Source organism: Anser anser, assembly GCF_964211835.1.
Source record: "Anser anser genome assembly, chromosome: 6".
NCBI classification, from domain to species: Eukaryota; Metazoa; Chordata; class Aves; order Anseriformes; family Anatidae; genus Anser; species Anser anser.
In genome coordinates this window covers 29,315,647-29,331,850 of record NC_139726.1, presented here as the reverse complement: position 1 = coordinate 29,331,850, position 16,204 = coordinate 29,315,647, and the positions used below count along the sequence as shown (strand labels likewise).

Genomic DNA, 16,204 nt, shown 5'->3' with positions numbered 1-16,204 from the left:
TATATCAAATTATACACAGCAAAGCTAAAGAACACAGAAAAGACTTTATAGGCTTTTTTACTTATCACAACCACCTCAAACTTTAATCAATAATAAGACTGGAATGGAAGTCTAAACATAGCTGCTGGAAGTAAACACATTAGCAAAACAACTTAAAACTGCAACAGTCCAAACTATTTCCTCGTCTGCATTATCACTGCTCAATCAGAACTGCTCAGGTTAAAAAAAAAAACACTTCCTTTATAAAGCACCTTTGATTCCTGTGAACCCCCAAGCTCTTACGGGGTCGGCCATTTAACTGGTGCTCGCAACAGGGGAACTATTTAGAGAGTTTTTTCCTCAACTTAAGGGGAGGGGAAAATAAAAAGCAGAAGGCCTCACACAATTCTTCAGTCACAGAAAGAAAAGAAACGTTCTGCTTTCAAAGGGAGCAGATGAGACAGTGTAGGATGCATACGTGCATCTTCAGTTTCAGCTATCACTAATCAGAGGAGGCGGCCAGACTTCACCAGAGCCTTACACTGGCAATTGCATTAACAGTGCAGATCAAATTGCTTGATACTCTGCAGATTATCAGGGCTTTCATTAAGAGAAAACAGCTGCTCAGTGGAAGCACTACTGGATATGAAAGATAACATTAGTAATCTGACACTCTGGGCCAGAAAAGAAAGTCAAACGAAATACAAAAAGCAGTGTGTTTACAATCATAAAACAGTACCTGCCACACAGCATCGGGCTCACAAATCACTTCCAAAATAAATAAATAAATAAAAAGGAGACAAAGACATTAACAAACATGTCAGACTAGAAAGGAAGCACACATTCTATGATAACCAAATATTCAGTATAAGACAGATCACTAAGGTCAACATAAAATTGTTCCAGATAAACAGAACAAGAGAACTGGAATTTTGCAAAGTAACAAACTAGATAATTTTCCTCATAGATTTCAAGACATTTTCAAGAAAAACAGAAGACAAGCAAACATGAGCTTGAACACAGGACAGATGCAGGCCAGGAGTTTGTCCAACAGTCTGTAATGGAAATAATTCCTCTTAGCCTGTTTGGACCAAATATTGGTCATTCTTGAGAAAGAGACGTTAAGTACTTCACGTGCTTAGAGACCAACAGCCAGGCTTGACTATAGTTCAACGCATCACTCCGCGAGCCAGCAAACAGTTAAAGATAGTTTAAGCCTCTGTAGATTTATCCAATCTGCAAGCCCTCAGTGAGGTCCAGAGAAGTGCAAAGCTGAAGTTTCACACATTTAGAACTCCTCCACATCCAAGGGACGGAGACGTCCTCCTTCAGACCTGAGCAGGCAGATTGATCTGACAAGCCATTGTGAGCCCGCACGCTGATGAGGATGCCAACCAGAGGGCGTTTGCTTAACAAGTGTACTGACCATGTACAGACAAAGGGGAAAGAGTTGAAATCACAGCAGGACCAGCTAGCCTAGGATTTAGCCTCACTGAACAACACAGTATATTTTCTGATCCAAAGAATAAGCAGCATTTTCCTCCTCTCCAGTAAATTCAAACCAATTCTGCCCTCGGGGGGATGACAGTCCCACGGTTTCCCACCCTCCCTCTCTGTCACAAGCCCCCCATTTCCTCCAGACAGCTGTGTGCAAGCCACTAATCTGTAGGGGATGCACTCAGAAGCAGCTGACCGTACACTGCACCAACAACTTCTGCCCTGTATGAATAACAAGCTTGATATTAAGTCACTCAGTTCAGTTGCCAACAGCATAATTACACTGATCTACCTTGGGAGCTGAAGCAAGCAAGCAAGAGGGAAGCAAGCAAGCTACAGTATTCCTAAAGATCTATTCTGACTTAAATAAATGAAACTCAACAGTCAACTTCATGCACAAACCAAATCCTGCACGAGTAGAGATTGTGCTGATGTAAATTAGGCCTGCCTCTGACCTTTACCAGCTTTCCTTTCAGGAAGGAATTTGTTTTCAAGGGACCCAGATTGCTTATGTTCATATGCTTTTATATTTTTAAGACAATTTGATTTTTGATAGAGTTCTTCTGTAAGAATTGGGACAGCTGGCAAACTGTTATAGTCTCAAGTTCACACACGCTTGCTTCCCAGCTAGAGAAAGCCCAAGGCCAAAGAGGCGAGCACCTTCAGTCTCTAGAAGCAGGCAGCAGTGCAACCTTTATTTAACAACACTAACAAGTCCATCGAATCCTCTATCTGGCTGTAAAAGAGCGTGCCTCAACAGGTAGAGAAACGGAACTAGAGAAATGGAAGAAGCTCTTACCAGAAAACTTTCTCCTCTTCCTCCGTACCACTATGAAGAAACTAGCCAAAGCTGTGACAACTGAGGAGTTCTTAGGAGGGGAGAAGTCATAGGTGTTCTGACTCTCCACAAAAGCCTGAGAAAAGCTTGCATTGCAGTACGCCCTCCTCACATCACACAAAAGCAAACAGGTACAGCTGTAACTTCGGCACTTTGGGCGTCATCACCCCAAGAAAGCACTCCATGCACTGTTTTGAGCTAACAAGAGCAGCAAAGGGACCAAAGCCAATCACATGCAGAGCATTGTCAGAAGAGGGAGACAGAGACAGAACTGGGTTTTGCAGAGCAAACAGACCAGATCCCTGGCTGTGCTGCAAAGAAATAACTTCCCTGTATGATTCCACAACTGATAATAACTGATAAATAACTGATAATTGATGAAATAGCTTCCCTGTATGACTCCACCCTGAAAGCTTCCTTGTATGATTCCACAACAGTGAAGCTGTAACTCCCCAAGACAGAAGGATGAAAAACAGTACAGCAGATCAGGGCTCATTAGCTAAATTAAAAAAAAAAAAAAGAATTTACCATTGCATACACTTCTCCCACTCTGAATCTCTTAAGAGTCAAAAAACTTCTACAAAGCTCACACCTAAAAAGACTTAATTTATAATATTCCAACATTGTAACACTAGCATCAAGCTTCTTAGATGCAAGAGGTAACTAACTGTACGCAAGTATACACAGATACTATGCCATGGATGCAATCATTACATTACATTGTACTATATATTAGAAGGAGGATTTCTCACGTGACATGGTTTTATTTGCTTCTCTTAGTAGAAATTTTAAGATTTGCACACATTTTACTTGAAGATTTAATGGACAGAACAGTTTTGTTTGCTAACCTGATCTCTGGTAAGAAGGTTTTCTTGTAAGCATCCTCAATGCTCTGGAGATACAGAGGAGACACCTTTCTCTCATAAGGCTAAAAAAAAAACAGAACAGAAGAACAGCGTTGTGAAGTTTGGTTTCTCCCCCAGCTCCCCGTGCAGCAGTCTAAGGAGAAGTTGCTGTTACACTATCTATCATGGGCTCTGCTCTTGTATTAGCAGAGAAATATCCAGTGAACCACACAGGCATTAATGAGAGTTTCAAGAATTATGACATCTGGAGTGTTTAGGATTAGTGTTTGGAGTGTTTAGAAACACCTAGAGTTTCCCAAAGAATAAGTGGCAGTCTGCATTAATCACTGCTTTACCCCATACTGTTATCTCCGTGGTTTTAATTATTAGACATGAGTAAGATTCTCCTGATATGCTAGTGAATCTAGAAAGATAGGGAAAGGAAGGTTCAAAAGAAGGATAGAAAAACAAAACAAAAAGCTTTCTTACAACTTATTTCAGTTTATGGGAATTCTCATTTTTCCCAAGTTTGCACGAACCATACATCAACAGCCTCAAAAAGATTAATTTTCCAAGGAATGATTGAACCTTGTAATTAAGGAAATTTTATATAATTACACAGGAAAAAAAGGAGAAGATTGGTTCTCCTGCTGGAAATGCAGACTCAGACAACGTGGATCCACTTCTTCTGGTTTCAGGTAAGTGCATGGGCAACCATCTACTTCCCTATCTTTCTTTGGGATTTCAGGGATTTCATACCTGCTGTTAAACAGTTCACTGTCTGCTACATCTACTGCACAACATGCCTTAACATCACGTTTGCAAAACACGCAAGGAATTTCTCTTATCTAGCACACGTTCCTTCAATTCAATCTTAAAACCAAATTACAATTTCTGCCACCATTCAAGCAGGAAGCGCTCATCCAAGATGCCCATTACGTTAGAAGAATCAACAGCTCTGCTAGCTGCACCCACTGGAAGGCTCTTCTTTTTCCAGCGCCCTGCAATAACTGTGCTTGCTACCAATCACAAACACTCCATCCACCAAAAACATCACCCCCAAACAGGCACTACAATGTTCAGCAGTACCACTGGCCCAAGGAAGTTCTGCTGCATCAGCAATTCCTGCCAGAAGATCTCAAAAATATCACTGACATTTTTGCTCATGGGGCGAAGAACTCATAGGTTCCCACAATACATGAAGAAGTTTCTAATTCTGTAACTGAAGCTGCTAAAACAAAGAAATCTACAGTTCTCCCATACAAGGGCATCTTGTTCATTAAAGGGTAGAGGAGCATTCAGTCAGTGCCTAAACTGCCAGAGGGCAGAAGGGGAGTCACTTGAACAGTAGACTAAGCAATTTGGGCCACGCAGATGACGAAGCAGCGAGGCAGCCTTCCACTTACAGCTCTGAAGGTGCTTCCCTTTGGCAATGACCAGCCACCCTCTTAACTGAGCAGGGAGCTGCTCAGGAAACAAAACGCTACTGACTTACCCCAGCACACCAAGGGATCTGAGAATGTTTTTTCTAATAACTCAAAGCTGTCTTCTAATATAGCAGGCTATCCACAGTTAAATAATTCACTTGAATACAATTTCCCACAGCCTTTCAATAAGGGATAAGGTAAACATCATTTAATCCTCGTAACGCAGCTGAGAACAGTTACAAACACATGTGCAAATATCACAGGAGGGTGAAGAAAAAAGTCCCAAACCAAAAACCTAGCTTAGTCTTTATACAGAAACACTCTCCAGCTTTACTGGACTACTGAAACAGTCTTTGATCAGAAATCCAATATGCTGATATAATGAGACAAGTAATATTAAGAGAGTAATATATTAATATTATGCTACAGAACAAAAGTTAACTTTCTTCTCAATAGTACTCTCCACCCAATACCATAAATTCAAAGAGACAACTTGAAGACAAATTACTACAGTCCCAAAGGATTTTGAAAACAAACTGCCAAGGATCTACAGTAAGTAAAAGTCTATCATAACCTCAGACTAGACAGAAGTTGCACTGGTGACAAGAATAAAATATTGCTTATGAACTTTGCATCAGACTAGCCAGAAAGCTACCTGGCTTTTATATCTCATGGGAGACCTATGAAAAAGTTTCAAGTTTAAAGTGTGCAGTTTCATTGTGTTCACACAAAAGCACCAAACTGTAATTTTTCCTAATTTCAGCAGGTTAACTGAACTTGCTGATCATCCTTTCTCGAGTTGGCACAACACATTAGTGTCAACACAGGTCTGAAAAACAAGTCAACTGGGGAAGCCAGAGGAAGGGGCCGCCCGCTGGGGCTTCTGGCATTCAGGAAGCACAGATAATCTTTGAGCATCTTGCAAGAAGCATGTTATCTAAATGTGACTCCTGAAACAGCAGCTACCAGAGCTGATTTTTAAGAGCTGATTTTTAATTTTTACAGAAGTGAATTTACACAAGTGAAATCGGCGAATTTTTTTTTTTTTTAGAGCAGGCGTATCAGAATACCCACGCAGTTATCACCAACACATAGTTCTTACATTTAAGAGGACTAGAAGCTTCACGGAAGTGGAATTTTGCAGCAGATTCCATGGAACTCAAACACAAGGGCATGACTGCAACAGACACTAGCAAGCAATGACAGTGGCAAAACAGAAAATTACCTCTCCTTTCTCCTGAAGCCTCTTCTGCACCTCTGGGACAGGTACATCTAAATAAATGACCAAGTGCGGTGGTAGGAATTCACTGATGCTCATCTCTTTGATCTCCTTGTAGTGAGCAAGACCTGTACAAAAAACAAAGTCAAATACAATGAGATCTAGTGGCAGCAAAACTTAACCCAAATGATGAACAAGTGCAAAGTAACAGCATTAAAATTATAACATCAAGTAAAGAATCTGTAACTATTTCTTCAGTGTTTTTTTCCCCTGTTTAGTAAACACATTTTATTTACAAATAAATCATACCCTGATTTGTAGTCTCCTCTTCTTGGCCGATATACCAGGCTGAACAGTAGGCTTTTCCTCAAATAGGATTCAGCAAGTTTTCAGGATTAGGAAAAATAAAAATCTTCAGGAAACAGAAAGTAAACTAAGGAGCTACAAGGACTGAGATCTAAGAATCTTTAACATATCTGTTACATCAAAAGGAGAATTTATTTCTGACTTCAGTTTAGAGAAACATAGGTTTTCTCTATTGTTTAGAGCCAGCCTCTCAAAACACCAAGGAGGGACAGAAACATTCATGTCACCAGCTGGCTGGGGCTGCCTTCTGTTAGCCGCAGCCTCGCACACAAAATAAACGGCCCTGTCTCACCACAAAGGTCAGACTGCAGCCAAAGTAGCACTGCAAAATGTCGCGTGCTACAAGAAGAGTAATGATACTTTGCAAGAGGCGATGTATTTCCCACTAAGGGCAAAAACTCAAATATAAGGCATGCCTTTGCCCTGTCCTTTGATGCACAGACAAGATCACGCTGGGATAAGGCAAGTATTTTAGAGGAGATCGGTAACCTGGGTTCAGGGGGCATACTTAGGACTACTGAACAGCTACGCAGTTGCTCTGTTCTCTATTCTCAACAGCAGACCTTCACTCCAAAACCATAATGACCAGATTCCACCTTAGCGTATGCGACTGGAAGACCTCCACATACAGAAAAATGCATCTGAGAGGAGCCAGCCAGTTCTGTGCAACTGAATTCTTCTACCACATTAACACCTTAAAGCATTCTTCAGGTACCACTTTGGTGATTAGGAATCCAGGCAAGTTCAGGGGAAGCATTTATTCAACATTTAAGTGATACGAATGGCACTATAAATAGTTCAATTTAACAAAGCTCAAGTGCAAGCTTTCCTCACTAAGGCTCCTTGTTTTAGCTAGAAACGTAGTACCACGCTTTTAAATTCAAAGTTTGAGAAAAATTTAAAGCCTACTATGCTTGGCATCACAGTGAAAAGCAGTAGACAGCATTTCTAATCAAGGAGCTTGCTGTTAAGGATTTTGGTGCACCTGGTTATTTGTTGACTGAATTTTATATTAAATTGTAGGTTGCTGAGCTTCATTTGCAAACCAGTAAGATGAAGTTCATTTTAACCAGCTCTTAAACTCATTCAGCACAAAGCTACAACTTACAGTGGGTGTTAAGCAAATTTACACTTGCTAAATCTAAGCCAAATCAGGCAAGACAGCAGAAACACAAAGGCATTCAGGGAAACAAGTACCTTTACCTCAGGAGTAGCCTAAATGCTAGATTTGCTAAGAACAGCTAAGTTTCCAGCTTTAGCCTTGGCTTTACAGCTGTTCTCTATAGACTTCCACACTTCTGTGGAGCTTTAAGACCACGCAACCTGCTCCGGAGTGTGACTACCTTCACAGCTGAAAAGGATTTTACTGAACTTTTTAAGTAGAACTTCTTGTATTTCCATTTGTGCCCTTCACCTTCAAAGGTGGTGATCACTCTGCCTTGACCTGCTGACAACACTCCTCTTCATGCAGCACCCAGGACGCTGGTGGCCATCTTCTTCCAAAGAAGCGCATTGCTGGCTTACGTTCAGCTTGGTGTCCAACAAGACCCCCAGGTCGTCCTCCACAAAACTACCTCCCAGGCATTTTGCTCCCAGCATGTACTGGTGCCTGCAGTTACCCATTCCCAGATGCAGCAGAACTTTGCACTCCCTTTTGTTTAGCTCCATGAGGTTACCATCCAGCCACTTCTCCAGCCTGTCTGTCCACATCCCCCTGAATAGCACCAAATGCGTATGGCGTCAACGACTCCCCCCACCAGAATTTTGCATCACCTGCATGACTGCCGAGGCCATACTCTGACCTGTCACCATACATTTTGAACCCAGTTTAAACCCTATCTGGCCTCCCTGGGATATACCACTACTGACCGGCCCCCAGCCGGACTTCACACTGCTGCTGATCACTAAGCCTTGAGTCCAGCACTTTAGCCAGTTTTCAGTCCACAGAACTGCCCACATACGTAGTCTATACATCATCAGTTTGTCAACGAGGAGGTTATGAGATACAGCATTGAAAGCCTTGCTCAACTCAAGATAAACAGCATCCATTGCTCTCCCCTTGTCCACCAATCTAGCCTTCTTTGAGGAGGTAACAAACCAGTGGTTACACACAGCTTCCCTTTCATAAAACTGTAACAATTATTCTCAGTCACCATTACATCCTTAATACGTTTGGAAATCGCTTACGGAAAGAATTGCTCAATCACCTTTCTACAGATCAAGCTGAGGCTAACTGGCCTGTAGTTTCCTGGATCCTCCTCCTCTCCGTTCTTGAAGGCAAGAATGGCACTTTACATTCTCTGAGATTTAAAATGGAACTGGTCATTTAAGTAGGCCAAATCCTGGTAACCCTTAATTCACCTCTCACCTACTGCTGCAAGATCAAGGTCTGCCTGAAGGACATCTAGTCTTCGTAAGCATGCTCACACACATTTCCAGGGAGTCTCTGGCTGGCAAGACACAAGTAAGCAATACAAAGAATATATCTTCTTTAACATATATGCAGAACTGAAGCCGTGAAGAAAGACTGGCAAGTAGCATGCATTGAGGTTGGTCTTCAATGCAAGGAACACCAAAATGCCAAGTACCTCATGAACAACTACAAATATTTAAAGAGGTCAATCTTTCCAGCAGGTTATTATTTTTTTTAATACTAACTACCTCACTTCTTGATGAGATTATGGCAAAATAACTTACTTTTTGCACGCAAGTAACTTACATCGTTTGTGGATATAGCCTTGTTTAAACATGGCATCCAAAAACACAAAGTCACTGTAGGGAGAACGCTCCATCACCACGCCTTGTCCTGCAATTGAAAGTAGATTTCAATCATGCAAGGCTCAAGAAAGACTCTTGGCAACAATATTCAAAATTAACAACAGTGATATTCTTATAAGAAAACCTTCAGAAATTTGACTAAAAGATTTTAAATAAAACAAAAAAGCAAGAATTTTCTGTTTGCACAAACACAGTGCATGTGCATTCTAAAAATGCCTAATACACAAATTCTTGTTCTGTGCCTTCACTACAGTAACTAAGTATTACTATATTTGAGCACCCCAGTAACACTTGTGTTTGGCACGCTTTCTAGAATTCACACCCTTTCTCCTCTTTACTATCTTTATTGATGATTTGGATGAGGGAATGGAGTGCACCCCCAGTAAGTTTGCAGAGGACACCAAGTTGGGGGGAACTGTCGATCTGCCGGAGGGTAGGAAGACCCCGCAGAGGGAACTGGACAGGATGGGTCGATGGGCAGAGGCCAACGGGGTGAGGTTCAACATGGCTAAGTGCCGGGCCCTGCACTTTGGCCACAACAGCCCCATGCAGCGCTACAGGCTTGGGGCAGAGTGGCTCAAAAGCTGTGCAGAGGTAAAGGACCTGGGGGTGCTGATCGATGCTCGCCTGAACATGAGCTGGCAGTGTGCCCAGGTGGCCAAGAAGGCCCATGGCATCCTGGCTTGTATCAGGAATAGTGCAGCCAGCAGGACCAGGGAGGTGATCGTTCCCTGTACTCTGCTCTGGTGAGGCCACACCTCAAGTGCTGTGTTCAGTTTTGGGCCCCTCACTACAAGAAGGACATCGAGGCCCTGGAGCATGTCCAGAGAAGGGCTACGAAGCTGGTGAAGGGCCTGGAGCACCAGTCCTATGAGGTGAGGGACTGGGGTTGTTTAGTCTGGAGAAGAGGATGCCCAGGGGAGACCTTACTGCTCTCTAGAACTACCTGAAAGGAAGTTTTCTTCTCACTGGTAACTAGTGATAGAACCAGAGGGAATGGCCTCAAGTTGCACCAGGGGAGGTTCAGGTCAGAAACGAGGAGACATTTCTTCTCAGAAAGAGCAGTCAGGCATTGGAATGGGTTGCCCAGGGAGGTGGTGGAGTCACCATCCCTTGGGGTGTTTAAGGAAAGGTTGGATGTGGTGCTTAGGGACATGGTTTAGTCGGTGACGGTGGTAGGGGATGGTTGGACCAGATGACCTCGGAGGCCTTTTCCAACCCTTATGATTCTATGATTTACATTTTTTTTGGAAAACACTTATTAAAGCACAAGCAACAGGTAAGTCAGTGTTGAATGAGAAAACTTTTCACACCAGAAACATTCTGGAATTACAGCAATACCACCATAAAACGGTATTTATGGAAATCAAAATGACTGAACAAAAATGCCATAAGTAACAAAGTACAGGGAGAGTTTTAAAAACGGCTGTAGAATTCACAGCTGTCTCAGTATGCTTAAGATGGCCATTTTAATAGAGATTGCCCAATTACAATTAATAAAACTGGTAATTGATAACCGATACGCATTCCTTTCGCTAGAAATGATACAAGATGCTGTTCTAACACAAAATACACGAGGTATTTTTCTAAATGGACTGTTAACCCATACTCAGTAAGAGGGTCTCCATTTCAAAAATGCCGACGCTAGCAAAATACTTCAAAACAGCTTAGTTATCTCAAGGTCAGAGCTTTCACTCAAGTTAATATAAAAATGAAATTTATTTACTGTAAAATCTAACCTGTGGACAGCAGATGTTCCAATGCATCAGCATACTGTAAAACACGGTTACCAAACAGCCAAGACTGCAGTCTGTATGAGTGTCCATCAGGGCATTTTGGATCGTTGTAAAATCTCTCAAGGTTACAGAAACCATTAAATTTCTCATCCAGCAATGTTCCGTCTCCTGTGATTCTGTTTAGATAATGGATATCTGCTTCTGGGAAGTATTTCATTCCTGACAAAAAAAAAAGAAACCCCAAACAGAACACCAAAGTAAGTTTTGTTTCTTTACAGTAAGTATCTCCTAGTCAGTTCATTTAAGTACATATGTCTGCTTTAATCTGTACTTGAAAACAGCTCAAAATCCTATGGCCAGCCACCTCAGAGAAGGGGGACAAATCATAGTTATTAGGTTTTATTATTGCTCCACCTCCACGATGAGAGGTGAGCTATCAGTTTCAGCAGAACTTTTTTTTTTTTGCTACCATTCCTCTATTCAACATGATGCTCTGAGTCCGCACGCACAGAAAACACAACCTACAAACCTCTTAATGTGCTCAGTGACCTAGGAGCTCAGGTGAGCAAAATGACCTCATTAGAGCTAAGATCTCATTCACAACAAACAATACCTATTCACTCCACAGATACGACAAGCGCCCTGTCCTCATCTCAAAACTCACCAACATTTTATTCTGCCTTTATCTAGATACCCTTCACATTAACTGCAGCATTACCTAATAATTTCCTAGTCAAGAATTGCTGTTTTGGTGAACTAAATTCCTTCACACAGGAATCACAATTACACTATTACATTATATTAAATATTACAAAGAAAGTAAGATGTACCTAATTTTTCCGCTAGTTGTTGTGCGAGCTTGCCCTTCCCAGAACGTAAGCTGCCCTCCACTGTAAAGATTTTGCTATATTCATTGAGCTTTTTAGAAGTTTTTTCTCCCAATATGTAAGCCAGCCAACCATACTGCAAATTCCGTGTAGGGCTGATGTGAATTCTTGCCTGAAAGAAAACACAGCAATAAAATTAACAGATTATGTCACTCTTAACCAAATGAGGCATGCTGAAAGAGCAGATTTTTCAGACCTGCGCAGGCAGGAAGATAAGTACACACATCTAACACAAGGAATTTTCATACAGCGCAGTGAGCGCTGCTGTTGCAGCTGAAGCAGTACGTAGGCTGAAAAGCTATTCACAAAATGCAATACTGATAAGCCAGAAAACATGAAACAAATCCCAGTGTGTTTAAAGCTTGAGGCAAGGGAGCTCTGCCAAGACTCTGGTCTGAATCTAAGGAATTGGTGAAGCTTCTCTGACTTACTGAAGGCCACAGTCACTTGACGTGCCCTGCATTCACAAGTGAAATCCTACAACAGGTTGTTTTTTTTTTTTGCATTTTTGTTCATTGTTGGGTAGAGATTAGCATTAGACCTTCTCCCAGCCTCTCAGGGAAGAAACAGCTGCAGCACTGCACGAGACAGCTCCCGAAGGTAAAGGTGCACAGAAACATGCACCTGGCCCGCGGGAGCTGCCTGCGGCACGCTGCCGAGCTCCGCTCAGCCAAGCACAGAGCCGCCCGCAGACCTCAGCGAGAGCCGAACAAGCCTCCCTCAGGGCACAGCAACCACACAAAGCTTTTGATTTCACTCGGGATCTCCCCACCCGCGCCCCGAGGCCACCCTGCCGCGCTGAAGGTCACCGGGTCACGCCGCAGCCACATCTCCTCAGCCCCAGCCCCAGGCCCTGCCTCCCCCCCTCCCCGCACCCCGGGCACAGCGGCTGCCCCTGCCCCGTGCATGCCCTACACGTCCCTGCCCCACATGCCATACGTGCCCTAGGTGCCCTACGTGCGCCCCACCGCCTCTGGCAGCCTCGGGGCAGCCGGAGCCGAAGCGACACCGCAAGGCGAGGCCCCTGCGGCCGCGGACCCCCGCCCCGGCCCCGCTCACCGCCGGCAGGACGGAGCTCCGGAGGCAGCCACGGGCGGCGGCGGCGGCCGCCGGGCCCAAGCGGGCCCGCCACAAGGACATGGCGGCGCCGATCGGATGCGGGTCGCCACGAAATGGCGTCACGGCGGGGCGGGAGGCGGCACAGCCCGGCCTCCGCTTCAGCTCCGCCCCAGGGCTAGCGGTGCCGTCGCCGGTTTTAAAGTTGAGGGCGCGGCATCAAGTTGTGCCGGGGAGGTTTGGGTTGGATGCCAGGACGGGTTTCTTCATTTCTCCATCGGAAGCGGGTGCCCAGGGAGGCGGTGGCGTCCCCGTCCCTGAGGTGTTTAAGGGAGGCGTGGATGTGGCACTGAGGGACGTGGCTTGGTGGTGGGGCTTGGTCCACGGCTGGGAGAGGGGCTGCGAGAGAAGACAGGACACCTAAAGCGGGCACACAGGGCAGGAGAAGACCCGCCCTGGACACCCCGTGCTCAGTGCTCCAGGAAAGCCACCCTGGTGCCCACAGAGCAGGCAGAATGCCACTGCTGCTCTTGGAGGTTTTGCTGATCCTTGCCACAAGATGGGGCAGGGTAATGCTGAAGGAAAGCAGCTTTCCCTCTAACAGCCACCTTGGCTTGTCTCCCTATCGCTGCGATGTACTGGGCATCATCTGGGTTGGGTTTGTTTTGTGTCCCGTGTTTGTGAACAGGAACACCTGATAAACTGCTCCACTTTGAGAAGTGGAGAAGCTTCACTTCAGCTTCACTTTGAGAAGCTTTGTGAATAAAAAGATCAGGCAGCCCAGCCATTCGGACCTTCAGAGTTGGTAAAGAAAGATAAAACTGCACAGAAAGCTCTGAATAAATGGAAGACTGGTTTTCAAACACTCGGCTCTTGGCTGAGCTTTGAGATCTTGGAAAGATCTCGATGAAACAAATGTGGCAGAAATAAGAAGGATCAAAGAAATTGGGGGGGTGGGGGGTGGGAGCAAGAGGGACTGCTGTGCCCTGCACCAGGCATCCTCTATTGTCCAGCCCTGCTAGGCTCGTGGCTCGGGTCCATCCCCTCATCCCCTCGCTTTGTCTGGGTTTCTGCACCCCATCACCCCATCACTGTTTAGTCTTCATCACTGGCTCCCACTCCAGCTCCCCACCCAGCCTCTTCTTGACTCCCTACCTCTGTCCCAGCCCCACAGGCCCATGCCGTGTCCCTGCCGTGGCTCCATGTCACCCTGACACAGCCTGATGGTGACCCACAGCACCCAAAGCACTTCAGAAGAGAGGGATGTGAGGGGAATGGCTGCCAGGGCCCTGCGAGCACCAGTGGGTATTAATGGCCCTGACCAACTTCACCTGGGACCTCCACCCCCTGCTTGTGGCATTTTGGGTTCTGTTTAAGGTCAGTTCCAGGCAGGCTGGCTCAATCTTTGGTTTTATCTTTGTGTCTCTCTCTGTCCCTCTCTAAACTTACGGCACATGGATGGACCTCGGACTTACATTGTAGGTAGACTTGTCCCCAGTCCTGTCTCCCAGATGGACCTTGGACCTATGCTGCCACCTTGTCTCTCGTTCAGCCTCCATCTGCTGCTCCTGGGCTCCCCCAGGCTGAACCTTACCCCTCAGCTCACCTTGTGCAGGGCTATCAGCAGAGGCTGCCTGTGCCACCCCTGCCACCTCGCTTGCATGCTGTGGGGCTGTGCTCCATCAGGGGACAGCACCTGCAGCTCCTGCCTCATCCTACCCCCCCAAGACAGCCCCACTGTCATGCTCTCCTCACTCTCAGGTAGTGGGGATACTCTGGCACTGAATGGCCAAAAATCATTGCCCCGATGAGATCTGGTAACAGACTTTTGTCCCTCCTAGCTATTGTGCAAGTGGCTGTGGGAAGTCCTGACACCTGAGGTCATGATCTTTCTAGAAGAGCATAATAGCCAGCATCTCTCCTTTCACACATCACCTGTTCCCAGCCCTGTGTTTGCAGGACAGATGGAATGGTATAAATCCACAAACACTTATTTCTGCCCGTTGCTTTGACAGAGCCACACCAACAGGTTTTGCAGTTGGCCACCAGATAAATCCTGGACCCAAGGAAGCGCACTTTCTGGCCAGCATCTCAAAGCTTCCCTGGATGCAGGTGAGCCCAGATGAACAGCCCAGTGACATCCTGCGTTGGATGCTAACTCAGTTAGGGCCATCCAAATGGCTTTTACAGGACAGCTCAGCAGGTATGTGTTAACACTTTGCCGTCCAGGAGATTCCCTGTGGTCCCACCCTATGGACCTGAGCAAGTGCCGTCAGAGAGATCACACTCTCCATTTCCCAACTTCTTCCAGGCCAGAAAGTGAGCAGGAAATAGCAGCTCTGGAGGGGTCACTGAAAAGTACAGATAATGTTTCTGCTTTGGGCTTTTTGCTGTTTTAGGCTTGAAAAATGTGCAGCGCCCCAAGGCTGACTGCCTTTCAGGAAATGCCTTACAAAGCATGTTTGCTTACAGCTGCTCTAGGTCCTGCTCCATCTCTGGAACCAGTTCCACCCCCACTGGGTGTAAAGAGGTAAATCAAGTGCTTTTGCACAGAGGAAAACTGGCGGCAGGTGTAGGACAGCAACACAGAGCTGCTTTGGAAATGTGCTGGGGTTTGTAGGAGCTGGGGAGGAGAAATCTGGGAGGAGAACATCAGGGCAAAGAGGGGGTAGAGGGGTTTGGCTGCACCAGAGACCGTGTCTGGGCTTTCCAGATCTGGGCTTGCCCCACGGGCTCTGAGCAACTGCCTTGGCTGCCACTGAGGCACCCGAGAGCCAGGCAGCCAAGGCTGCTGCTGGCTGTGCCACCTTCCCCTGCTGCTTCCCTTCCCCACCTGAGGAAGGTTCTGAAGAGTATTTTCCAGGGCTGAGCTGGATCTTTGCATTCTTAAAAAGAGTGTGGTGTGGGTAAATTATCAGGTCTCTGTATATGGTCTAGCAAGGTCATGAACAGATGGATTAACGTACTTCCCATCAAACTGACATCAGCTCTGCTGACCTGGGAGGTTTCTGATACCATTAGCTACTTCTGCTTTGCCCCTTGGCAAGAAGTGATCATGTTTCATTTCAAGAATTTATCCCTGGAATTTGCAACTGGCTTTTAAAATAAAAATAAAAATAAGAAATCTGGGTCTGGCTTCCTACCCTTAACAGCTCTGCCTGTAACATCAAGAGAGTAGGAAAATCTCTGCAGAGGCTGTGAGCAGCCCAGCAGTGGAGGCGGTAGGTGGGCCAGGATGCTGATGGGGTGACCAGGGCTGTCTTTGGGGGACTGCCACCCTGTGCTCCTCTGTCCACGTGTGGGAATAGGGGAACTGTTCCACAGTGTCTGCAGGTGAAATTCTGCCCGACTGGTGCTGGAAACTCTGCCATTCATCACCAATGTCCTAACCGGGTTGTGAGTGGTGAGGTGGCTGTGTTTGGTGATGCTAAGAGTTACTTGTCCTGGGGAGCATGGCAGGAGGCTGTGAAGGGTTCAAAGGTGTCTTACGGGACTGAGCAATAAAATAGCAGGTGCCACTGAGTGTATGTGACTGTAAAAGTGATGCCAGCAGGGAAATAAACAGAAACTGCTCTG

General features: G+C 45.5%; 1 protein-coding gene across 1 annotated transcript in view; it reads right to left on the bottom strand.

The window, feature by feature from the left end:
• Positions 1–12,794, bottom strand: part of NDUFA10 (NADH:ubiquinone oxidoreductase subunit A10) — a 45,728-nt gene extending 32,934 nt beyond the window's left edge. Inside the window, exons 1-6 of the mRNA XM_083842092.1 lie at positions 12,632–12,794; positions 11,516–11,684; positions 10,689–10,904; positions 8,891–8,977; positions 5,812–5,933; positions 3,163–3,242 (exon numbers count right to left, since the gene is read on the bottom strand). Coding sequence (XP_083698218.1) covers positions 3,163–3,242; positions 5,812–5,933; positions 8,891–8,977; positions 10,689–10,904; positions 11,516–11,684; positions 12,632–12,712 — 755 coding nt within the window. The 5' untranslated portion in view covers positions 12,713–12,794. The remainder of the gene's footprint in view (positions 1–3,162; positions 3,243–5,811; positions 5,934–8,890; positions 8,978–10,688; positions 10,905–11,515; positions 11,685–12,631) is intronic.
• Between the last annotated feature and the right edge of the window lie 3,410 nt (positions 12,795–16,204).